Source organism: Micropterus salmoides, unplaced genomic scaffold (assembly GCF_014851395.1).
Source record: "Micropterus salmoides isolate LMB-PRFRI ecotype aquatic unplaced genomic scaffold, ASM1485139v1 Ms_hic_scaffold_11, whole genome shotgun sequence".
NCBI classification, from domain to species: Eukaryota; Metazoa; Chordata; class Actinopteri; order Centrarchiformes; family Centrarchidae; genus Micropterus; species Micropterus salmoides.
The window spans coordinates 10,459,300-10,483,419 of NW_024040152.1; the positions used below are offsets into that span (position 1 = coordinate 10,459,300).

Below are 24,120 nucleotides of genomic sequence, written 5' to 3' on the forward strand. Positions count from 1 at the left end.
CTTCTTTAATTTTCAACAAAACTATTTTACATGTAGATCGTACTTCCACACAGCTTTGTTTTTGTTTTCTCTCATCCAATGCAACAAATAAAGGGTCACTAAAATAGATAAATGTATGTGTGCATCTGCTTTTTCATCATGATGCAACCACATTCTTGAATTTAATGAATTTAGATTCAGCGAACATATTCATTATTTAAATATTCAAGTTTCTGTTTTGATCCAGCAAAAGATTATGAAGCCATCAAAAATGTTGTTAATCAAAAGCTTTGTGACCTCCTGCTGTGTTACTTACACCTACTCATTACAATCACCATTGTTATTTATGCACAGCTCAACGGTAAAGAAACATCAACTGCTAATAAATAGAAACACTTCAACTGGATGCAAATAACAGGCTGCTACAATGTGGCAAAAGGTGCATAAATACTGAATATAAAAAGTATGTCTGTGTATAAAGCAGCTTCATTCCCACTAAAGGAATTCAGGCAAACAATGTATGCAGCCATGGCACAGTAAGGACCTTCGATTAAAGCTTGTCGAACAAAGCAAATGTTCTTGCATAAAAAGGAAATGACTTTGGTACACTTAATGTGATTTAAAATTATTACACATATTTCCATACAAGACAACTAAAATCGACCTCATCTTTATGTTAAGCAAGTGCAGAGAGTTTTTCCGCCACATTTGGAGGTCCCCCGAGTTCTTCTACCACCACAGACCAGGAACATGGTGTTAAAGTAGTTCTGTGTCTCGGAAAAGCTTTCTGTGTTCAAGTTTCAATCCATTTTACCCCCTAAAATGTGTCCTGGGAGCAGGAGAAAATGAGTTACAGGCTGTGAAATGCCTTGCTTTTCTGAGCATGGCCATTACAGAAGATCCACAGAGATGGAGCATGAAACTTAAAACAAACCGAGAGGTCCGTCTTGGCTGTTTTGTGCGAGATTACAGTTTCACCTCTCAATCCTTTCTATTTTTATTGCTTTCCGTTCTTTTACTCGTTTTCCCTTGCCTTGTTAGTGCTTACCTTTGCTTAGCGCTCTTATCAATTTTTCTTTTTACGTTTCTCTCTCTGTGCCTATTTTTCCATCTCCTTTTCCATTTTCTGACATCCTCCCCTTATTCTCCTTATATCTCATCTCCACTCTCCTGCTTCAATTTTGGTATATCTGATGAGCAAGTGAAGTGACACAGTGTACAGAAAATGGAAAAAAAATAATTTGGTCTGTAAGATTTGTCTATATAAAGACGACAGCACAGTCTTGTAACTTGCCATCAGTAATCTGCATGACTGACTTACAACAGATGGGCAATGGTTCTGACTTAGGAAGACGAAAGCTCAATGTGGACCTATAAACACGTATGGCCGTTCAATGGTTTAAGCCTTTAGAGTAGAGCAGGCTCAGTGAAACACTTTCAAGCTACAACTACTTTCTTTAGTCAACAGATACTGTTGATTCTGATATTTGCTAAGTGCATGCAGGCCTATCCGTTGTGCTGGGATTCAAATGCTCCCCCCCCCTGTGTCTGTGTCTCTGCAAAATACTGATAAGTCCCAGTAAGTCCCAGAAAGACTCATATTACACCCCTTTTTTCTCTCTCCCCCCTTTCGTGATCATACCCTGGGGCTTTTAGTTATTGCTAGTGTGTGCCTCTGTGTGTTTGTATGTGAGCATGCCTGTGTGTGTCTGAAGAGAGGTAGACACAGAGAGAAAACAAAGGGAGAGATAGAAAGTACAAGTCTGATTGGAAATGTGAGAAAAAGCACTAAAGCAAATGGAAGAGAGGAGGAGGGAGCGTTTGTTATTAATCTGCTCGGCAGTGGTTCGAGGCAGGTGTCTGCGTCTCTGCTCGCATTATTTACTCGGCAGGCAAGTGAGGCGGTGTAACCTGCTGGAAGCAGACTCTAAAGAAACACAGTTTATCAGAGATTGTAAATAAGAGTCTGATAAATATGTACTCTGTCATGTCCATGCTGTGAATGTATGTGACGGAAATGATAAACTGCAATCAACATTAACTGCTGCCTATGAGCAGCAGTGGGGGAGATATGAACAATCATAAACGTCTGAGAGCCTTGTCCCAAAATGGTTTTAAAACTGATGACAGCAGGATGGTGCAAGCAAATATGTACATAAACACACCATCAAACACATATTCCATTACACGTCTCAGCTGAAGTCGCACACATTCCTCCCATGTGATTTCACTTCCTGCAGCGATCAGTGTTGATCAATAGCAATCCAAACCCACCAAACACACTGTTCCAGATAGATGGTTTTCGCTGACCAGACATTGATTAGAGGACAAAATCCAGGCCTGATCCAGACGAGGTCAATATGTGGTGTAAGCCTGAAGGCCACAATAGCGCAGTGTTCTTTTCAATATAGCTTTAAAACTCTATCCCCTTCTTTACAGCTGCATATAAAACTGGAGAACTTCTTCCCTTACCCATTCACCTCACACACTTCTTGTTTTGAAAAAAATGTGATCCTAAGAGATGCTTCTTGAACAATTCTGCTCTCTGTCAGTAGCACCAGTGTCTAACCAGCAGGGCCAGACTAGGGGGCCCCAGGGCAAAAATGAGCAGTGGGCCCCAATTGACCCCCGCTCCGATCGGATCTCGTTCGACTTACAAGTTCACAACATATACAGTGTGTACAACAGACTAGACATGGTAGCTTCATTACATTTTGCCAAAACCCTCAGAAACCGACCGGTCCTCCTATGCTGACATATTACCCCGCCTCAGGTTTGCCTGTGTAAGTCAGTTTGTAATTACATTACACACAATTTTGGCGGGGGGGGGGACCAATTTTGCCATAATAACATCATCTACAAAACAATGCCTCAAAGGAACATTTTGGGAAATACGCTTATTTGCTTTCTAGAGGAGAAGATCAATACAACTCTCCTATCTGTAAATTTAATATAAGGATGCACCTACAGCAGGTGGCTAGCTTAGCTCCAGGAAGCAGGGGGAGACTGCTAGCCGGGCTCTGCCCAAATGAAACAAAATCCACATAAAGGCACTGTGTACTGGCAATGTCTGAAGCCCATTTTAACCTGCAACTGCTCCTTTTCTCCTCCCCTCCCTTCACTCAAGTGGGAGCGTCAAGACTCCCATCAGGCCCTCTTTGGCAGAGAGGGCAGATGAAGTTAGCATTGATCTCACTCTGTGAAAAACATACCGACAAAGGCCGGAGACAAGCCCATCCTGGTCCCCTTGTCTTCGTACAAAGTCATCCTTCGCCCATTTTCCCTAAAGTGTCCATGAGGAGGAAAACAGACTAATCTTAAATTTTTTCCCCCATACGCAAAGGGATTGCCTCCACTCTGGAACAAAAGACAGGGAAAGAAAGAAGAGAGCAAGAGATAGGGAGAGCAGGGGATGAACTCAAAGGAAGGCATGGTTATCAAGGGAAACCAGAGGAAAGAATGGAGGACAGAGTAATAGAAAGAGGACAAAAGAGGAAATAAGAGAGGCCAGGGAGAGATATAGAAACAAAAAAACCTCTGGGGTCCCGGTTGCTTTGAATGTGATGGGGTGTTTATCCCGGTTTGCTTCCAGCCTTAAGACCTAACAATGTGCTGGAAGAGGATGTTTTGAGGAAGCTCTATATGTCATCTGTCATAGTATTTTCTTTGCATATCCAGGGTGTTTCTATGAGCTTACAGTCTCTTATTCTGTATCACTTTCCTTATTCTCATGTCTATAAGCAGAAAGAGAGGAGAGTCAAGACTGCAAAGGCAGCAGGGTAATACGCAGGAAATTTGCACAAATGCTACTGAAAATCATGCAAATGCTAGAAACTGGTGTTTTTTTGGCCCGAGGGGCCTTTGAAAACAGAATGAACTTGGCTTCATCATCAAACTATGCAACAGAAAGGTACTAGAATTGGTGGGTTGTTCTTAGAAGGGATAAAGGACAGAAAAATGTTACTACTGTGTGAACCAGTGGTTAAAACCACTAGAACCATCAACAGTACAACACATAGCTGACTATTAAGGAAAAACATTAAGTAATTGAAAGCCCACAGGGGGAAAAAAAATAACAAAAAAAACTGTGAGGTTGAAGCAGATATAGAAATATGTGATGGAGTATGGAAATGTGAAGGAAAAAAATATGTGAAAAAAACAATTTGTTTCAAACCAAACCATTTGAGCTCATTAGAATGCAGTAAGGCTCAGTTATAGAGCTTTTCGTGCATAATACACAGTATGCACACACACACACACACTCATCTTAGATCCCATCACATGAGTGACCAATTCCATTCTATGACTACAGTGCTAATCTTCCTAATGCGTGCGCAAGTGCTTGAGTAAGCTGGCAGAAATCAAATCGAATTAGAAACACCTGGACGGAGAGATAAGTTGAAAATGCTAAACAACAAAAAACCTTCAAAAATGCTAAAACCGGCGAAGCTTGCCTGTAAACAGTTCCAGGTGCAAAATTAATAAGCCACATATAAAAACAAACAGCTTGAACAGGCGGATAAAGTCAGTGCTGTAAATTTTCTGCAAAGTAAAAAGATGGCCCTTTAAGACGACGGCATCTGATTTAGTAGCAATGTAATGGGATAAAGTTAAAGGAGTCGGGAAGAGTAATACCGTATTGTAGGGGGACGCCTCACACCGACAGGGTGTGTGTCTTACCTGTCTGCTTCCTGGGCACACTGGGTAATTTAGTGTAGGGAGGAGCGAAACTGAGGGGGAGGCAAAATTAAATTGTCCCTTGGGGACCTCGGTCTGTTAAAGAGTAGACAAAGTCATTGAAAGGCATATTTAATAGACTAAAGGCATATTTAATAGGTTGCAGTGTATAGACGCAGAGCTGGCACTGCAAGAAAATTATTTAGCAAGAAGAGAGAAAGAGGAGAAACCTGGGCTTCCAAAAAAACTTTGTATTTGTCATAATTAATCACCGAAAAGATTACATCTTAGGAAAAAATACACACACACACACCCCTCCAAAAATCTGATTATCATGTAAAAGTTCATTGTGAACATTAGAACCATAGAGAGATTAAAAAGGCTCAGGAAACCTTTGCAGGTGTTTTGAGTTAATTAGCTGATTAAAGCTCTTCTTGTGTCGACATTTCTGCATTATATATTCCTTATTCTAAAATTCGAATAAATTTTGAGATACTGAAGTTTTGATTTCCAAGATCATCAACATTAAATTCCAACACAGAAGGGGAACAGAAATTAGAAAACAATAACTGTGAATTAAAAATACATTTTAAATATTCAATGTATGCACTGTTTACAGTAGTTTAGGTATAAGAAGGAGCTGTATTTAATGAATATTTGATGAGACAGACTTTGCTTAAAAAGAGGCTACTCATTGTGGGATTTGGGGTAAGTGTGTTTGTATGGCCAATGTAATGGCATGTTCATGACCCATACATACACATATACTTTCACTTTCATTATGAGGCAAATACCCCAGGCAGAGACCACCAGTCCCTACAGCCCCATAAAAGAGGCAAAATAAATACCTTTAATCACAGCACAATTCATCTTCACTGCTTCAGGTGGTCACAACTCTGGCCTGCACACGTTGACCCAATACTGGCCTCACGGCCATGACATAATGCACTATGACTGATGTACATGCACACACGTATTTTTGAGTGTACGTGTACTCTTTATTGCCGGTGGGAGACTACACACAGAGGGTTTCTTAATGTATAAAAAGACCTCTATCACGGTGGGGTCACCTAAGCCACTTTACATGACCTGGAGGGGGAACATAAACTGACAAGAAGTGGAAAAGCCTGAGTGGCTTTACTGGCTGTAAAAGGGAGAAGGAAAAAAAAAACTCCATGAAGGGCAAATGTTAAGGGGGTTACAGCATAAATTCAGACTGCATGCAGGCACTGTTTATCACTTGTATAAATATTAGTCTTATGGCAGCTTAGTTTATTTTATTGTTATTAACATTTATGCAAAGTTGTGTAGCCAATCTCTTAACTTATTGAAAAAAAGACCAGAATCAGAAAAACAACAAGACTCATCATTACTTTGGAGGCAGAAGTGTAGCCTTTCTGATGTTTCTTAATGTGCCTTTTCCTGTTGGCTAACAGGGACAACACAATAAATCTGTGTTGACTGTTGGTGTCTCACTGCTTGTACGCTGCGTTTCATACAAATACGTGTTTTTTAATCCTTCTAAACGTCCATGGTTCTTCAGACACAGGAGAACCAGAAGCAGGAAAGCACAAAATATTTTTTTGTTGCTGAATTTAATGTCTTGGGCTCCTTCGTTCCAGGGACAATTTTGTCAAAGAGTCATAACCTGCCATTCTCCTCCCTAACAAACAAGAGATGTGCTTTTACCTCCAATCCCTGGAAACATGCCCTGTATCTCTCTTTTCAGCCCCAGATGACCCAGCATGGTGAAGTCAATGGAGGGAACATCAAGGAACATCACTCCTGTCTGAGCAATAAGCCCACACACACACACCTGCTGCTACCCTTTACTCATCTAGCAGGACACTGAGGCAATGACTGACACAGATGATACTTTTCAAATATGCATAGAGCATGATCAGTCAGTGTAACATACGCACAATGCATTATCTGTCAAGTATTCAATCAAAGGCAAACAGAAAATTTCTTCTGCACTGCTTCTTGACTTTGATCTCTGCTAGCACTGTAGTTTTTGCATTCAGCTACTTTCTTTGTAGAAAGTGAAAGGGCTGCAGATCTTATTGATTCTGCTCCTCCATCCATCTCTTAAGTAAAATGCATTAGCTCCATCTATCATTCCTCTCAGGCCCCATCATGACAGTGCTCTATGAATAAATAAGCAGTAATGTAATGTAAATGTAAATGTGATGGCTGTAGGTTTAGTATCAGCGGCGCAACACAATCAGATTGTCCTCTGACTCCGGCCTAATTCAACGTATGAGGAACAAGATGGTTTCACTCTCCTGTTAAGGACTGGCAATCTTTCAAGAAATGGCCTGCTGAAATCAAGAGACTCATCAAGAGAGGATGAGGTAATAGGTTAAAACGGTGTTACTTACAAGAAGGATTTGCCTTTAAGAGTGACATTTTAGTTTAGTTAGGGCTGAAACAATTAATCGATTACTAAAATTCATCGACACAAATTGTTTGCATCCATGCTTCATTTAATCCATATAACTATATAGCACACTGTTTCCTTCAGAAATTTATAACTGTTGCACATCGTGCTTATGATGTGAACACGACGCGATTATGAGGGCGCCGTTTGCAAAGTGGAGGAAGGGAGAGAAAATGGCGAGGAGCGTGTTGTGTTGGGAAAGAAGTTGTCTGGTTGTTGGTCTGTTGATATTATTGGTCTGATGTTTGCTGATGACACACTAGGCTGATCCCGTTACCGTTAGAAGCTTTGAGTACTAAAATCATCGTTAGCTGTAGCCCTAGTCTCACACCAAACTGAGATCCACCCGCCTGACGACAGAGGTTTTTTATAATCGTTCATAATTGGATCTATCTTGTTTTGTTGCTCCTGGACTTTGTACCACCCCCTTCTGCAAAGTCCAGGAGAGGAAAAATCAGTCATTAAAAACATTTTTATATATATATATATATATATATATATATAAACTCAGCAAAAAAAGAAACGTCCTCTGACTTTCAACTGTTTTTTCTTTCAGTAAACTTAATGTGTGTAAATATTTGTATGAACACTAAAAGAGTCAACACCATAAGACATAAACGAAAAATGTTTCACAGACATGTGACTAACAGAAAGAGAATAATCTGTCCCTGAATGAAGGGAGGCTCAAAATCAAAAGTGCCAGTCAGTATCTGGTGTGGCCACCAGCTGCTTGAAGTACTGCAGTGCATCTCCTCCTCATGGACTGGACCAGATTTGTCAGTTCTTGCTGTGAGATGTTACCCCACTCTTCCACCAAGGCACTTGCAAGTTCCTGGACATTTCTGGGGGGAATGGCCCTAGCCCTCACCCTGCGATCCAACAGGTCCCAGACGTGCTCAATGGGATTGAGATCCGGGCTCTTCGCTGGCCATGGCAGAACACTGACATTGCTGTCATGCAGAAACTCACGCACAGAACGAGCAGTATGGCTGGTGGCATTGTCCTGCTGGAGGATCATCTCCGGATGAGCATGCATAAAGGGTACCACATGAGGGAGGAGGATGTCTTCCCTGTACCGCAAGGCATTGAGATTGCCTGCAATGACAACAAGCTCAGTCCGATGGTGATGTGATATACCGCCCCAGACCATGACGGACCCCCACCTCCAAATCGATCCCGCTCCAGAGTACAGGCCTCGGTGTAACGCTCATTCCTTCGACGATAAACACGAATCCGTCCATCACCCCTGGTGAGACAAAACCGTGACTCATCAGTGAAGAGCACTTTTTGCCATTCCTGTCTGGTCCAGCGAAGGTGGGTTTGTGCCCATAGGCGGCGTTGGTGCTGGTGATGTCTGGTAAGGACCTGCCTTACAACAGGCCTACAAGCCCTCAGTCCAGCCTCTCTCAGCCTATTGCGGACAGTCTGAGCACTGATGGAGGGATTGTGTGTTCCGGGTGTGACTCGGGCAGTTGTTGTGGCCATCCTGTACCTGTCACGCAGGTGTGATTTTCGGATATACCGATCCTGTGCAGGTGTTGTTACACGTGGTCTTCCACTGCGAGGATGATCAGCTGTCCTTCCTGTCTCCCTGTAGCGCTGTCGTAGGCGTCTCACAGTGCGGACATGGCAATTTATTGCCCTGGCCACATCAGCAGTCCTCATGCTTCCCTGCAGCATGCCTAATGCACGTTCACGCAGATGAGCAGGGACCCTGGGCATCTTTCTTTGGGTGTTTTTCACAGTCGGTAGACAAGTCTCTTTAGTGTCCTGCGTTTTTAGAACTGTGACCTTAAGTGCCTACTCTCTGTAAGCTGTTAAGGTCTTAATGACCATTCCACAGGTGCATGTTAATTAATTGATTATGGTAAATTGAACATGCATGGAAAACATTGTTTAAACCCTTTACAATGAAGATCTGTAAAGTTGTTTGGATTTTTATAACATTATTGTTGAAATACACAGTCCTGAAAAAGGGACGTTTCTTTTTTTGCTGAGTTTATATATACACACACACACACACACACACACTGTCCTCTCTATCTCCTTTGGGCTCTCTTTCATCAAAAAAAAAAAAACCAAAAAAAACACTTTGCTTCTTTGATTACTACTGAAGGTCATTATTCAACCTCAAGCAGTCACTTTTTGTGTGTCCCTGGAATATTTTGAAATAACTTCACATTTTAATGTTTGTTTTTAATAATACAGTATTATGATGATTATTGAATAATAGTACCCAAGGACATTATCCAATGATAAAGAGAGAAGTTTTGCTCCAGTGTTAAAAAAGGACAGAAGTGGGCTTTCCAGAAAATGTGTTTCTTAAATAAATAAAAACATTTGATGGAGACTCTAGTGCACTTCTTCATACATCATATACTGCAACATACATATACAGTTAATTACTGAGGCATGTTGTCCCTCCTCAAAGGGTAAAAAAACTGCTCAAATTGTTCAACATTAAGGCACACACTGCCAGCAGCTTTTGGCCATTTCTGACCACAAATATTTAACATATTGTACTTTTTAAATATAACACATTTGCGCTCTGGTGACCTCTAATAACTTTTTCAATATTGTGATAGCGAGGTAGGCGAGGTCTGATAGACAGTTTATACTAGGGATGTGAAGGTTAACATAGACTGAATTTTGAGCCCAACTCACTCACAGCGTGCTGAAGCAGGCCATCGACGTCCCCTGTTGTCTACTTTAAAAGTGTCAGTGGAAAATAAGACAGGAAGCAAAACAGAACGGGTGTTATGATAATGCTAACACACACACACACACTTAACATATCCACATATATTAATTCAGGGTAAATGAAACAATCCCAGACCCTGAGTCCCGAGGCAACCTGTGACACCTTCTTCTCTAGCTGCTGAATACTGATCATACACGAGAGAAGTATATACTGTATACAGGATAAGGAGGGACAGCAAGTGAGCTAAAAGGAAACTGTGTGCAGGCATGGGATCGCCTCTACTTTTCTGCCCACTCATACATATGCAGCCAGTCACAGAGAGCACACAAACAAACACACACCGATTTAAATGCACTATAGATCAAATACAAAACAAACAGTAGGGACAGAAACTCCTGCACAAGAGAAGCTATGTTGGCTTTAAAGAAATCCCACCTCCAACACTGAATTGAATTAAATGCAAATCGAAACTCCCCATGGTTAGCGACTTCGCCACACACCAGCTAGCTCATGCTTGCGTTACTTGTACTGGTACAGTACAGTATCTGGTTCAGTATCTCCTTTATTCAGGGCTCTGTGTTGCTGTTACTGCTCGTCCGCAGTCCCTTCAAGCTCTGCATATTGTAAAAAGCAGCTGCATAGAGCCCAACTCTATAGAGGTGCTCCGCGCACCTTAATAATCTGGGAAATAGTGAGAAAGAAAAGTGACTGGTTCACTCCCCTGAACCTGCCATTAAAACTTGTCCAGTCACAATAAGGGAATAAACAAAGTTAAGCTATTCCTTCTTGAGCAAGAGCAGGTGTAAATTCAACTTTATGATGTGAAGTAGTGTGACATTACACATTCATTTCCTCAGAGAACAAGTCTGTTTTACGCCATGTTCAAAAGCTTAAGCAATTTTCTGAATTTGGCTGTGGTGACTTTTTTTGACATTTATTGGGCGTCTGTGAAATGATAATATGGATTATATATAATCACAAAACTAATCTTTTAAACACCTGGGTGCATTAATGTGTGAATTGAACGTCAATAAAAAAAATTCATATAGGAGGTAAGATCAGTGTATATCTCAACTAAAATAACTAAGTAGACAGTATTGTATGCATTTAGCTGACTGATTCATTTAATCCAGAGTGGCTTACAGCTAATGCATCAAGAGTACTACACAGCAAGTGCTAACATACACAAGTCTCAGTCAATGAGGACACTGCATGTGCTGAATGCATTATTATTATCGCATAACAAAGCCACACTAATAACTGAGAATACTGGTTTAATCAACCAAACATGAGTCATAAACATCAACTTGAAATAGATCAAGATATAATTTCAACTTGAAGTTGGGTCAGCACAGCTGAAATGCTCCACTGGTCTTGGTCACCATCACCGTCACTGGGCAGTAAAATTGGGATTTATGACCCATAGAAACATGGCTATTCCACCTCAGTAATTACACCTCAGGAGGGACAGGGAGAGACGACAGTCAGTCATTCAATCACTGCATTGATTCTTCCACAGCAAACCTGAGTGTGCATGCCACAACCTTCCCTGCCATCATCTTTCATGATGACACACACATCACTCTTTTTTTCCAAATCACATTTTGTGGCATTTGTGACGTACTGTATGTGCAGGGGCGCACACACAAGCACCTACACACAGGCCACCCGCTGGGCTGATTCCATTACCGACTGGAGCTCATTGGCTCTTAAACCCTGCAACCCCAATGTACAATGTTTCCTGCTCCATCACTCAGTGCGACACAGCAGCAGGACACAAACCAAGGACGAGAACAGCGTCAAGTCTTGTTCTCCATTACAGAAAACACCTCCTTGCTCCTTTTCTCTCCAGGACCATGGCTTACTGCCGTTTAGAAGAAGCGTTTTTTGCCTTTAGGTTTTGTGTTGTTACTTCATTATTACTTCGTGTGGACACTGGACAGCGAAGATTTCCTGCTTGAGGCCACACCAAATGATATACTGTAAATCAATTTGTTCAATTAGGATCTCTAACAATATACAAATAGTCTCAGGGCGAATGAAACTCTATATTTACATAATTGGGTTTTTGTATGCAAATCTTTTCCTTCTACGACAACATCCTTGTGTAAATTTCAAAAGAAAATAAGTAATTATATGCACATGTGGATGCAAGGCTATTGCCAGGGTGTGAACTATGGGGGAGCCAGGGGGAGTTTAGCTCCCTTTAATAAGACATCAGCTCCCCAAAAGCATGATTTGTGATTTTTTGGGGTTCTCTAAATTGACAGCATGCTTAATTTACATTAATCTCTGTATTTCTCTATCATCATGGATAATGCAGAGCATCAGACTTCATCTAACCAGTGGAAACGATCACCGACTGTGTGCAGCGGGCCGGTCGCTCCTCGATCTCTTGTCCCTGGTCCTCCCCACTCCTTCCCAGAACGGGTTGGGTCGCTAGTCAACCGACGACCGACACGCTGCGAGCGGTTCGTGAGCATTCCCTCGGGCTGGATGAATATTACGCATGATCCATGCACTACAGCAGCTGGGGGCTCTCCGCAGTATCACGCAGCTTTCTAAATTCTTCCTTCTCACGGAGAAAAGAAAGGTTAGGTCGCAAACACGCCGCAGCTGTTGTGTGAAGCATAATTGTAGCAAAACGGCTGGATATGATAATATAATAATTAGGCTATTACTGTAATAAGACAAAAATACCTGATACTGTCAGCCCCAGGCCTACATGTTTGCAGCTATTAATGAGTCAGCAGTAAGAATTATAGTCTATCCCCCACCGTCCTGTCCCGTACACTGAATCTAAACCTCAAATTTAATGAAATAGTTTAAAATCCAAATGTGTTTTTGCATGATCACTGCAAATAATTTGATGGGTTATTACCAAGCGGGAAGCTTCCGGTCAGCAAACTGATGTTAACGCGCAAGTCTCTTAAAACGGCATTCTATCGAACAGCCAGCAGAGGGTGACTCTTCTGGTTGCAAAAAGAAGTCCCGGTGTCATTAGAAATAATGGTAAAATGATCCTACTTCTCAGCTGAATAATTACCTCAGTAAACACTTTCCTAATGAGTTTATGGTCTCAATCGCTAGTTTCAAGCACAGACTGTATATAAAGAAGTGGACGTGGTCATCGTGACTGCCATTTTGAAGCCTCAAGTTCGGCCGATAGGTCGCCGCCATGTTGATTTTTTTGCAACCAGTGGCACCGGACGTGACCATATTTGGACAAGACGGTGGAGCTAATTAGGAGTTGGCTGTTCACTTTCTCTGGTGAGTACATTTAGTTTTAAGACAGTTGTTTGCTAGACAAAGTTATCAGCCCTGTTAAAATGACAGTTAACGTGAGTTACAGTTGCACCTAGCTAAGCAAGCTAGCTAGCTCCGCACACGCCCGTTAGCTCCGCCGTATCGTCACTTCCGGGCACTTACTGGTTACAAAAACTCAACATGGCGGCCAAACTCGAGTCTATGGTCATTACCAGCATAAGGCATGATAACAGCTCCTTTAACACTGCTATGTCAACACAACAGCACTGAAAGCAATGCAAAGTTAACCATTACTTTTTTTGGGAGTTGTTACATATCATGTGTTCAATCAACCTAGAATAAACAACACATAATAGATGCAGAAATAACATCTACAGCTGTTGTGACTTCTTATTTTTAACCTCTGCTGAGACAGCAAACACACACTCCCCAGGGGATTCCACCCACATTTCTCTGATAACACTCGTATACACACACTCAGATAACACTTTCACTTTGTTAAATATGACACACAATCTCCCTCCTCCTAATCAACCATGGTTGACAGCCGCACTGTAAAATGTTCCCTCCCACCTGCAGGTACAAATTCCCCAAAGATGAAAATCATTGTTGAGGTGATGGAGAGAGCTGTGAAGTGAAGGGCTGCACTGTTCTTTGAGAGAGGGCAGCCGTCGAGATAAGGCTGTTATCAGATTGACGAAGGAGATGACGAGGCAGGGTGAAGGCAGAGGATATGATCCCCCTAAATTCCTCCATTGTTGCTGCCAACAATATTGAGACTCATTAAGGAAGAAGGATTCTTTGAAAGGCCTCACATGGGGGGAAAGATACGTAGAGTAATTAAAAGAGGAGGACCTTTTGAAGGGATTAGTGGAGAACTTCATCACTTGTTTCTTTAGAAAAGAACGTTTGGAGAATAGGGGTTAATATAATCAGAGTCAAATGTAAAAGTGTCTTGTTACCTCAGGGTCAACAGCACTGGAAATATTTACTAAGAAGTCTTTGCTTACTTGTGGAGCGATAAATCACAGAAACTAAGCCATTATTTCAATCTATTTGTGCAGGTAAGGTCAAAAGCATAAAATAAAGAGGCAAAACATCAAAACATCTCACTACAAAAATACCTAGAGAAAGTAAAACAAAGAAAATTATAGAGTAAAATAATTGCAGGTGGGCAGAGGAGGAGAGTGAGTTAGTGTTCCTCCTTGCTGACAAAACAGGTCGCTGTGTTTGGAAAGAGAGACACCTGGGAAATTTAGTCTGCACCTTCCTCCCCAACCAGCTGTTAGGTGTCCACATCTTCCTGGAAAAATGCTGAGCTCAATGACTCCTCTCTCGCTGTCTTTTTAACACACATACACACTTTTAAATCATACAAGCAGAGACCACCATATTAGTGACGCGTTGGAGACATGCAGTAATTGGGTGATGCAACAGACCCCCAAGGTGGCATGTGGAGGATTTGATGCTTTATCAGGTGAGAATGTGAACAGACACGTGCCGCATTGTGTATTCACCACTATCTATATGTGGAATAGAGTACAGCAAATATAATAAAATTGTTTCAATGGTGGACCAACATAGGCCTACACTGTGGATTTCAAGGACTCCTGGCATCAAGTGCTGGATTGCTTTGAATTTTGTGGCGCAAGCGTGCACACGCATGGGCCATCTTTAGACAGCTGCAAGACACACACACAGCTATTTTTTTGCACACACGCTGCAGTAACATAAATAAAGAAAAACAAAGCATATCCCCACACATAGAGACATGCACAAATACACACAGACACAAATTAAACCACCCACAGGCATCTAAGAAACACATGCAGGCATTTTAACACAAACCACCCACCCATTGTTCATATCTTCTATCCCCAAGACACACACACTTTCACACATACCACAGCAGGCCGTGCTGTTGGGAAACCATATGAACCATCAGACATCCATTTAGTGTCATTGTGTTACGTCCGCACAGGATGAGGTCAGCAGTCCGCTTTTGCTTATTAACACTCACCAATCTAGAATGAGAGTCCATTCATCAAGGAGCCCTCCTATTGTGTAATCAACCTTTCAAACCAGGAGCTCAAAGTCAAGACAGCACACAGGACAAAACCTGTCTTCTGTGATTGATGATAGTGAGTTATTTATGGACTCTGAGTTCAGTCTGGTTAAACACAGATGACATCAGTCTTATTGCTCAGATTTTTTTTTGCACTTGTTCAAGTTTACTTTATACTGTGAACACAACCTACAAAACAAAACGGTGGCTTAACACTGGATATAAAGTGCAACAACACAAGCACGGACGTTTCTTTATGCTGAAATCACATCGTACACTGATCTGTAGAACAACTGACAGCTATTACTACCTAGAGTATTACCTTTCCTAACAAAAATGTCCCACAGATAAACATATACACGTATATCTGGATTTCTGCGTTAAAACATAGGTCCAACCACGTAACAAAGAGTCTGTTGAAAACAAATCTTTGAAAAGTTGAAACCTCTGACAAGAATTCCCCTAACGTCACGCTAATCAGTTCCCTCATGAAAATACAATGTTACTGCCTTATGAAAACATTGCTGTTGGGTTCATTGTTTGTAAACCTCACAACACCTGGTTATATCTCACTTTGTTTTCTTGTATTCTCATGTCGGAGTTGTAGCAGCTGAAACTGAGGATACTGCCATCTAGTGGCCTGCTCCTCCAGTTCGTCTGCAGGGTTTCTCCGGCGCGACGTCACACGTCAATGTGACGGAAATCTGTGCCGATGGAAAGCGGATTGCCACCCATAGGCCGCTTTATTCCCTCCATTAAGTCTGGATAATCCCAGATGCTTAGCTCACTGCCATTGCCTCTCCTTTGGCCCCCCGAAACCTTCCCCTGCAAATTAATCAGTTCATAATCTCCGCCCTCCATCTAAACACTAGATCAAGGCAGAGACGAGCAGCCAGCGTCACATGTGGTGTGAGGACAGGACCCTGGTTCCAGAGTTGTTTGTTTGTTCAGAAAAATGCACACGCACACACACACAAACATGAGCATAACATCCCAAAGCGAATATATACTGTATAATGCATTAGACACTAGCACTAGATAGTCATTTGGGGTAACAGGTTCTGTCACAATATGACATTTGGAGTGCATTAACAGTCCCCTGAGGGCATTCATGATGCAATAATGACAAAAGCCAGGGGGTGAGAGCAGACTTGAGGGAAACATTAGAGATACATGCAGAGAGATAAAAACATAAATACTCTAGCTGCACAACATGTAACCTCTACATAATAACAACTACAGTGGGAGAGACACTGTCAGTCACTGCAAAGCTGACAAAGGAGCCACAAATCAGAGACCTACATACACAGAGAAACACATACAACAGACAGACAGACAGACAGTCTGAAAGGCAGCTGCTTGGCGGCGGCGTATCATCTGCCACTACCCTCAATGTTATGTCACACCCTTTAACACTGCTAGATCCCACATCCCTCAAACACCACCTAACAGACAAAAACAATCCAACAATCTTTTCAATTATTTATCAAGCTGTGATGGACGTTGTGAGGTGAACAGGTGGTGCAACAGCAGCAGCGAGAGGGTAAAAAAAAAAAAGGAGGAAAGAGAACGTGAAGATGGCAAAGGACGGTTAAGAGGGAAACGGGGTCAAGAGAAACATGTGTAAAAGGAGGAGGGCGGCTTATAATTGCGCAGGCTTAAGACAATGAAATGGGTGGATTATAAAATGTCAAAGGTGGAGGAGAGAGGCCGAGCGGGAGGGCGGAAAACATCAAACAACAAAACTGGGGTTGGGCAGAGGAAGGAAAGCAAGAGCTAAGGGCCAGCAGGGGATTCGAAATACGTAGAGTTGTGAATGAGGGCAGTGTGGCAACCTCATTCACGCACATACAAACACACACACGCACAAGCAGATACACACACCAGATGGACCTCCAGGGATTAAAGCGGTTATTCGTCCTTACTGAGCGCCCACAGATCAGGCAGATCTAACCCGAGAGCTCCTCTTCAACTCTGAACACTGGATTGTGCTGGAGTCAGAAGTTCTTGTTTTTTGGTGTGTTTTTTTTCTTTTTGGCTTTCAGACAGGCAACTCTAAAAATATAATGCTCTAGAAATTCCTACAGCCAAGCTTATAACATTCAAGTGGCAGTGGGTCACATTTTTGTTGTAGTTTCAACCCAGCATGCCCCAGACACCATTACAAAAAAAAAGGAAAAATGCATCATCTCCAGTTTCTTTTCTGCTTGCACCTTGAAAGCACGAGACAATTTAAGAGCAACTCTCCAGCAGGAGATTATGTGGAATAATATGTATTTTCCAAGCCCCAGCGAGGTCATATCTGTTAAATAACTGCCATTAACTGACGTCTTTGACACAGCCCAGAACCTCGCAGAATAACACAGATAAGGCTGATAGAAAGGGAGAAAAATAAAAAATAAAAAAATCACATTACCTGTTGAAAAGGCAGCACGGATGCAGCAATCACCGCAGCAGAGAATGGGGGGGAAAACAGAGGGGGGAAAAGAACAGGTCAGCAATTTTTATTCACACACAAAAGCAAAGAGCACTTGAATCCAAAAATTGCACATTTTCATTTCTGCAGAGATGCATTGTTGCGCTACTGAATGGCTCATATGCCATTCCTCAGTAACCAGTAGATATATCATGGGTCAGGTTTATCCAGAGGCATACATTAAAACATCACAGGGGCACGGCAGTATGGCATTTAGCATTTCAGTGATTATATTCAGCTTTAGGTGTTTTGCTTTGTCATTGGCTGCCATGCCGTGAAATCATACTGACATGAATTAATATGGAAGCACTATCTTGATTAATCCAGTCGATGAGATATAAAAACACACACTTTCTTTCTCCTTCTCAGCTCGTCTTTATTGCTTCAGGGGATTTCTTAAATACAGATTTTGCTTTATTATTCTAAAATGAATTTTCTTCCGGGTGAAGGTTAATTGACCCTACACTTGATAAGCTGTACACCCCTCTTCTCTGCTATCAAATGACTACTAACACAATTACAAAACATAAATGACATTGACATACTGCAGTTTCCTATTCCTGTTTTTGGCTTTCCCTTTTCCTCCCTCTCTCTCTATCAAACACACACAGGCACACTCACTCCTTTGCTTTCGTCTTCCTTTGACCCATATTGGAGCTGTTCGAATTCATGGAATATACAGTCCGGAAGGGCGTCAAATAAATACACGAGCCAACCAGGGATGTTTGTAAAGTCAACACAGGCTCCGATCAAAAGCAAATAACCAAAGAACCAGGATGCAAGCAGGATGCATTTCAATGCATTTCTCTGTTTCTCTGCTCTAAAAGCCTCCACTGATTCGCACACAGTACATTAATGTGTCGCTTTCTTAAAGAAGCGCAAGTGGGTGTAATTGGACGTGAGCAGACTCTGAACATTAAGACAAGGTATATCAAAGACACAGACGACACATAAAAATACAACATGTCACTAACTGTGTGTTAACTGTTCTTGCAGCTAGGCTAGTAGTCCCAAGTGCAGGACTAAGACAGGGAGGAGAGTGGAGTTAGAGAGGAATATTTATTGCAGGGTTGAAGTGATCGGAAATTGAGAGGCAGACTGGAAGACTAGATGCTGCAGAGCCAGGTTTATGGCTGAAGTGCAGAGCAGGAGGGAACTGTAGCTGAGTCCAGAGGCAGAGAGACTGAGTTGAGCAGGTCCAGAACAGATCACAGTAATTTATTAACCGGGTGGGGGTCCAGGGAGAGCAGACGGGATGAGCACTGTTTCCGGAAGCAGAAAGTAACAACACGTTATTTTGTAAAATTCACTTTTAAATTTTTTTAGCCTAATAAATGTTCTTAAGCCCCATAACTGCCACACTGCCATTGTCATGACTCGGTTTAAAGTGATCCTACACCAAAAAAAATAATATTAATAAATATTCGAAAAACATTTAAAATCGAATGTGTACCCAACGGTCGAATATTTGGGTCCAGCCCTAGTGCAATGAAATAAGCAAAATTGAGCTTGGCTGCCTCTCTGTGGCCTGTCATTGGCTCTTGGTGAATGTTTGTTTGTGCTGTATTTCAGGGCCTGAAGACAGGCCTGATGAGGGATGAGCATGCATGAGCGCCCTTCATCCCTTCTACTCTGCTGCTCTCCCTTGTTAGCCGAAATGTCAGAGCGCTGGTGCCTTTGCAGAGGGCTGGACTTCAATTTCTGTATCACAAAACTCCTGCCTGAGCCGTGAGAGCCCCCTCAAACTAACAAACTATCAACGACCTAAAACTGTTAGTCTTTGATTGTCCTCTCAAAGACTCTCTCTCTCTCTCTCTCTCTCATTTATTCTCGGTCTCCATCTGAGACAGATTTGGCTGGAGGTAAGCAGAGTGGAATGTAAGCTTTCTGAATCATAGAAGCAGACATGGACAAATTGCCAACATTTGGAGAGTAAAAGAGGGAGTAGAAGGCAGAATGTGAATAAGCACTGAGAAATGGGAATAACCACGAATGAAAGAAACTTATCTAACGCTCTGACATCACCGTCTAATTCTGCTGTGGTTTGCCTGCAGAGAGAAAACACATCTACTTTCTTTTAATTACTTCCTCTAACAAAAGGAACCGATAACAATTAAGATCCAAAATATGCCTGAGCTTCTGTAACCCTTTTGTGAAATCTACAACTAGCACTTCCGTGTGCCACTTTTAAAGAAAAAACATAAAAAAAATGGGAAGATCCCACTAAATGTGCGTTTTATGCTTTAACTCAGAAAGTGTGTAATTCTCGACCCACTTTTTTTTTCTTTCCTCGAAATGGATATGAAAAGCCTGCAGTGTGGGGGTGGCGGGTGGGAGTTTACACACAATATACAAGCTCTTTTTGAATTGGCTTAATCTCATTTGGCCTACTAATACGCAGTGTGTGCACCAACACACCAGCAAAAGATACACAAACTGAGCTTCTACAGTAGATACAAAGGATTACTTGCCTCTACTCGCTTCTTGACTCATGCTTTTGCCTTTGGCCTCAGTTTACCTTAACTGAACTGCAGACTTATTGATGAACGGACACACACAAGCTAATTTCAATGAGGCTTTGTGTCTTGTAAATGGTCCTGTGTGAAAAGCTTAATGCCTGTCACAAATGCTTTATCATCTCATGGACTGTAACGGCCACAGCAGCACTTATCATTTTGGTGAATCTTTTTTGTCTGCTAAAACATTCTCATGAAAGCCAGTCAGCCAGTGAAGATGTGATTGACAAGAGGCAACTCGTGTGGTTTCTTACCAATGCATTAACTTGACTCAGGAAGGCTGTCTAAATACGCCTCCGACAATATCTAGGTTTTGTTCACAGCAGGAAACTGGGAGGGTTGTGGCTGATAACAGGCCTGTCATCTAAGATCTGGCAAATTCCAGCTCACTCTTTTAGTGTAGAAAGATGAGATAAACACGGCTTCAAGATGTGACAGTTACTCCTACCAAGTACTGTACTTCTGATGTTTACGGAAAAACCTTATCAAGGTGTCTAAGTTGGTTAATGTCTTTCATTTGACAACAATTTTTAACAAAGGCCCTACAATGCCTGTTAAAATTATTATAATTATTATTACCACTATTTTATGTAAAAATCAAGCAGATTACTGTACATCATATCTAACTGTGCGCTCACATCAAACCATTCACAAGCAACAAAAGCACCCAGCAGCCGTTTGGTATGTTCTCAGAGAGAGCTGGCAATGAGGGAAACCATTGGTACACCAGAGGTAAGCAGCATGATGTGAGCGCCTGTTGGGTTGAAGTTAAAATTCAGGTTTTCATTAAGTAATTATTGAGGTTACAGGAAGTACACTTTCTGAAAACTGGTGGAGACACACTGACTAGTTTTATAATAACATTTTATGTACTAAAGTTATGAGGAAATATCTGTTCCTTCCTGACAACGGATGGAAGAAACGGATGTTTGCAATTTCCTTGACTATTGTGATTCAGCATTTGTTTAGCAGGACATTCTTTGATCACTTTTGTCACCCTGTAAACAAAAAACTCAAAGGCATTTTTTAAACACTTGGCCATTGTTTCTGAACAGAGCTACTGTAAATATAATTTGATCTGAAATGAATTTACAGTCGGTCACTTTTAAGTAATAACATATCCCAGTAAATGAGTTTAGCCTGAAAAGGTGTGTTAATCTTTAATTTTTGTTTTTCCTTTGAATATATTTTTCGGCTTTTTTGCCTTTATTTCAGATAGGAGAGAGGAAATGAGGGGAGAGAGAGAAGACATGTAGCAAAGAGCCACGGGCTGGACCTGAATCCAAGCCACTAGGATACACTGCCTTGTAGTCGCTCTCTACCAAGTGAGCTAACCGGCGAAAATATTTTTTTATGAAAATTAAGGTTTTGCACATAAAAGTCGTAATTTAAAGAAATGGAGTGTTACAGAACCACTGTACAGTAACATGTACAGTACATGTGGAGCTATACAAAAACTGTGTTAAGTGAAAAAAAACACAAGTTGTGTCAACAAACCAACACTGGCTGGTCCTACATACAATAACTCTTTCCTGTCTGTCCCTCCTGGATATCTACACGTTACCAAACCCTGTCATTCAACAAAGAAAAGAGAAGCAGGGTAGAAGGGAGCAGGGCATCATGTGGAAAAAGGTTCCAGACGGTAAACCGTTCTGCATGAGGAGAGGAGATTTCTTTACGCTCTGTTTCTTTTCCATGTGTGTGTCCCAGCTACTTTCACGTATGTTTGTGGTTAGATGCGTGCTGAGTACATCTGAGCCCTCAAGAGCAGTTGGCATAATGCTATTCACAGAAGGTGGGTGATTCAAGACAAACTGCAGCCATATCCAAGGATCCAATACATGCTCAGAGTCCCTTTATTTTTATCCATTGAACAAAAACACTACAATATCTACTTTGTGTGTTGGAATTATTAGACTTTATAGAATTTCATATCATTTTGTTGACAACAGAAACAGCAAAGTGGCCAAAACAGTACTTGGAGTGGAATATTTGCCACTTATCCCAACTTTAAGTGTGAGTCAATTGCACAAACCCAAAATGCCAATAAGATAAGTAGCAGAAAAGATAAGAAATGTCGCACTTAATCCAAACAAGCACACACACTCTTAGACTAAGCCTATTAACAACCCCAATAAGCTAATGAAGGCTGGCTAAATCATGAGTTACTGAGCACCTTTATAGAAGGGGCTCTAATTGATCCAATAAAATTGATCCAATAAGGCCATTAAGAGTTTGTGTGAGATGAGAAAACAAAAGCTAAGGCCATTTCACTGGCAGGCTGATGCTACTTAGCCTGCCTCTATCAATAACCTGCACTAAGGAGACACAACAGGATTCAGACAAATGCACAGTCAGTGCCCGATATTACAGCAGACGCCTTAGTATTTTCACAAAGCGCCAATGAGGGGAGATTTTTTTTTTTTTTTTTTAGCAAGGATAGTCTTAAAACCACCGCAGAAGCAAGTCTTCTGAGCCTAAAGTTCAGTACAAAAATTAAAAAGTAGGACACTTTGAAAAGGGATCAGTTCAAAAACAATAGTTTTTCCTTTTCCAACATGTTATCAATATAACATCATCTGCTTCTGCTCCATTTTCTCCCCGATTATATTTCATAACAGACAGCAGGGTCTGGACAAGCTTACACAAGCTAAACTCTGAAACAAGCAGATCTTCAGCCATTAGAGTTTTAAAATATTACCGTAAAAGCACCATTTTAAATTGATGACAGAAAAACACAAGGCACTGGCTGAAAGTAGACAGGCTAGTATGCATAAATTAGTGTTACTCAAATTGCGGGAAGGGAACCATTAATGTTTTATATCGTCTAATCTCGTCTCCATGTGAATATTCAGAGATTATTAGAAAGAAAAAAAAAAAACAAGCAAATGGGATGAGATGATTTGTTTCCAGTCACCCCCTCCTCACCCCCATCTTCCTCCACTGAGAGATCAAACTTCACTGACCAACACAGCCCAGATTTTCATGCCAGGTTCTTTCCTCTCTAACCTCAGCATCCCATCCTCCTGCGGCTATAAAACATCCACCCACAGACAAGTGGAAAGAGTTATCGATACGTGAGTCAATTCATCCACCTCAGCTAACTCCCTCCAAACGTAGGAAACCAACCATGTCAGCCCCTTGCAGAAGGAGTAAGAGGCCATAAAGTCAATACCATATCCATCAGCTAAATAGACTGCCAGAGTCATGATTGTTTATGGGGGGTGGAGACAATGCGTGAATGCGTGTATGTGTGTGTAGTCTGTACCTTTTAGCTGAAGACTCAACTTGTGCAAAAGCGCTTTCCCCATCCCAGAGAGTGTCAATACGCTATGTGGTGACAACAACAATAATGCTTCGGCGAGGTAGTGCCTTACAACTTCACGCTTCATCACTTGGGTTCGGAGCTGGCAAAGGTTAAATAGGTAAAGACTTCCACAGTATGCTCGGCTGACTACAAAGGCTAACTCACTTCCATTAACAAAACAGTTCGTTCAGAGCTGCCAAAAGATAATAACTCCTCTGAGGGTACCTTAAAAAAAAAGAAAGAACCTTTGCACGTGTGACTCGGCAGGGTAATCATCCTCATTTTAGTTGATAACCTCAGAGTGGCCCCTCTCTTCCACCTCTCTCCTCCTCTATCTTCTCCATATCCCAGTCAAATCTGACACCTCTAACCCTCCACATTGTCTCCGGCTGACAGGCAAGCTCTCAAGAGAGGAGACCCTGAGGAGCAAATGGCAGCCGTGTGACAGAGTGAGTGGCAGAGTGGAAAGCTATATCTATCCTCTGCCAGAAGAGTGCTTTAAAAAAAGAGACATGTCCACAGTTGCTAAAGTATGCCATAGTATACCCACTCAGGTCAACAGAAAGAAATAGATGGAAATCAAAAGTTCAGGCAAAGATATTTTCATGTGTCTTTGAGCGACGCACTTATACCCCACTAAACGTAGTGAACGAGTGGAACGTCTCCCACAATGAAACGTCCTTGGAGCATCT

The 24,120-nt window shown here is 41.7% G+C and overlaps 1 protein-coding gene across 1 annotated transcript in view; it reads left to right on the top strand.

Annotated features, from left to right (window-relative positions):
- The first annotated feature begins 6,391 nt into the window (after positions 1–6,391).
- Positions 6,392–24,120, top strand: part of LOC119898261 (mannosyl-oligosaccharide 1,2-alpha-mannosidase IA-like) — a 131,767-nt gene continuing 114,038 nt past the window's right edge. Inside the window, exons 1-3 of the mRNA XM_038712449.1 lie at positions 6,392–6,404; positions 7,915–8,219; positions 8,429–8,599. Coding sequence (XP_038568377.1) covers positions 6,392–6,404; positions 7,915–8,219; positions 8,429–8,599 — 489 coding nt within the window. The remainder of the gene's footprint in view (positions 6,405–7,914; positions 8,220–8,428; positions 8,600–24,120) is intronic.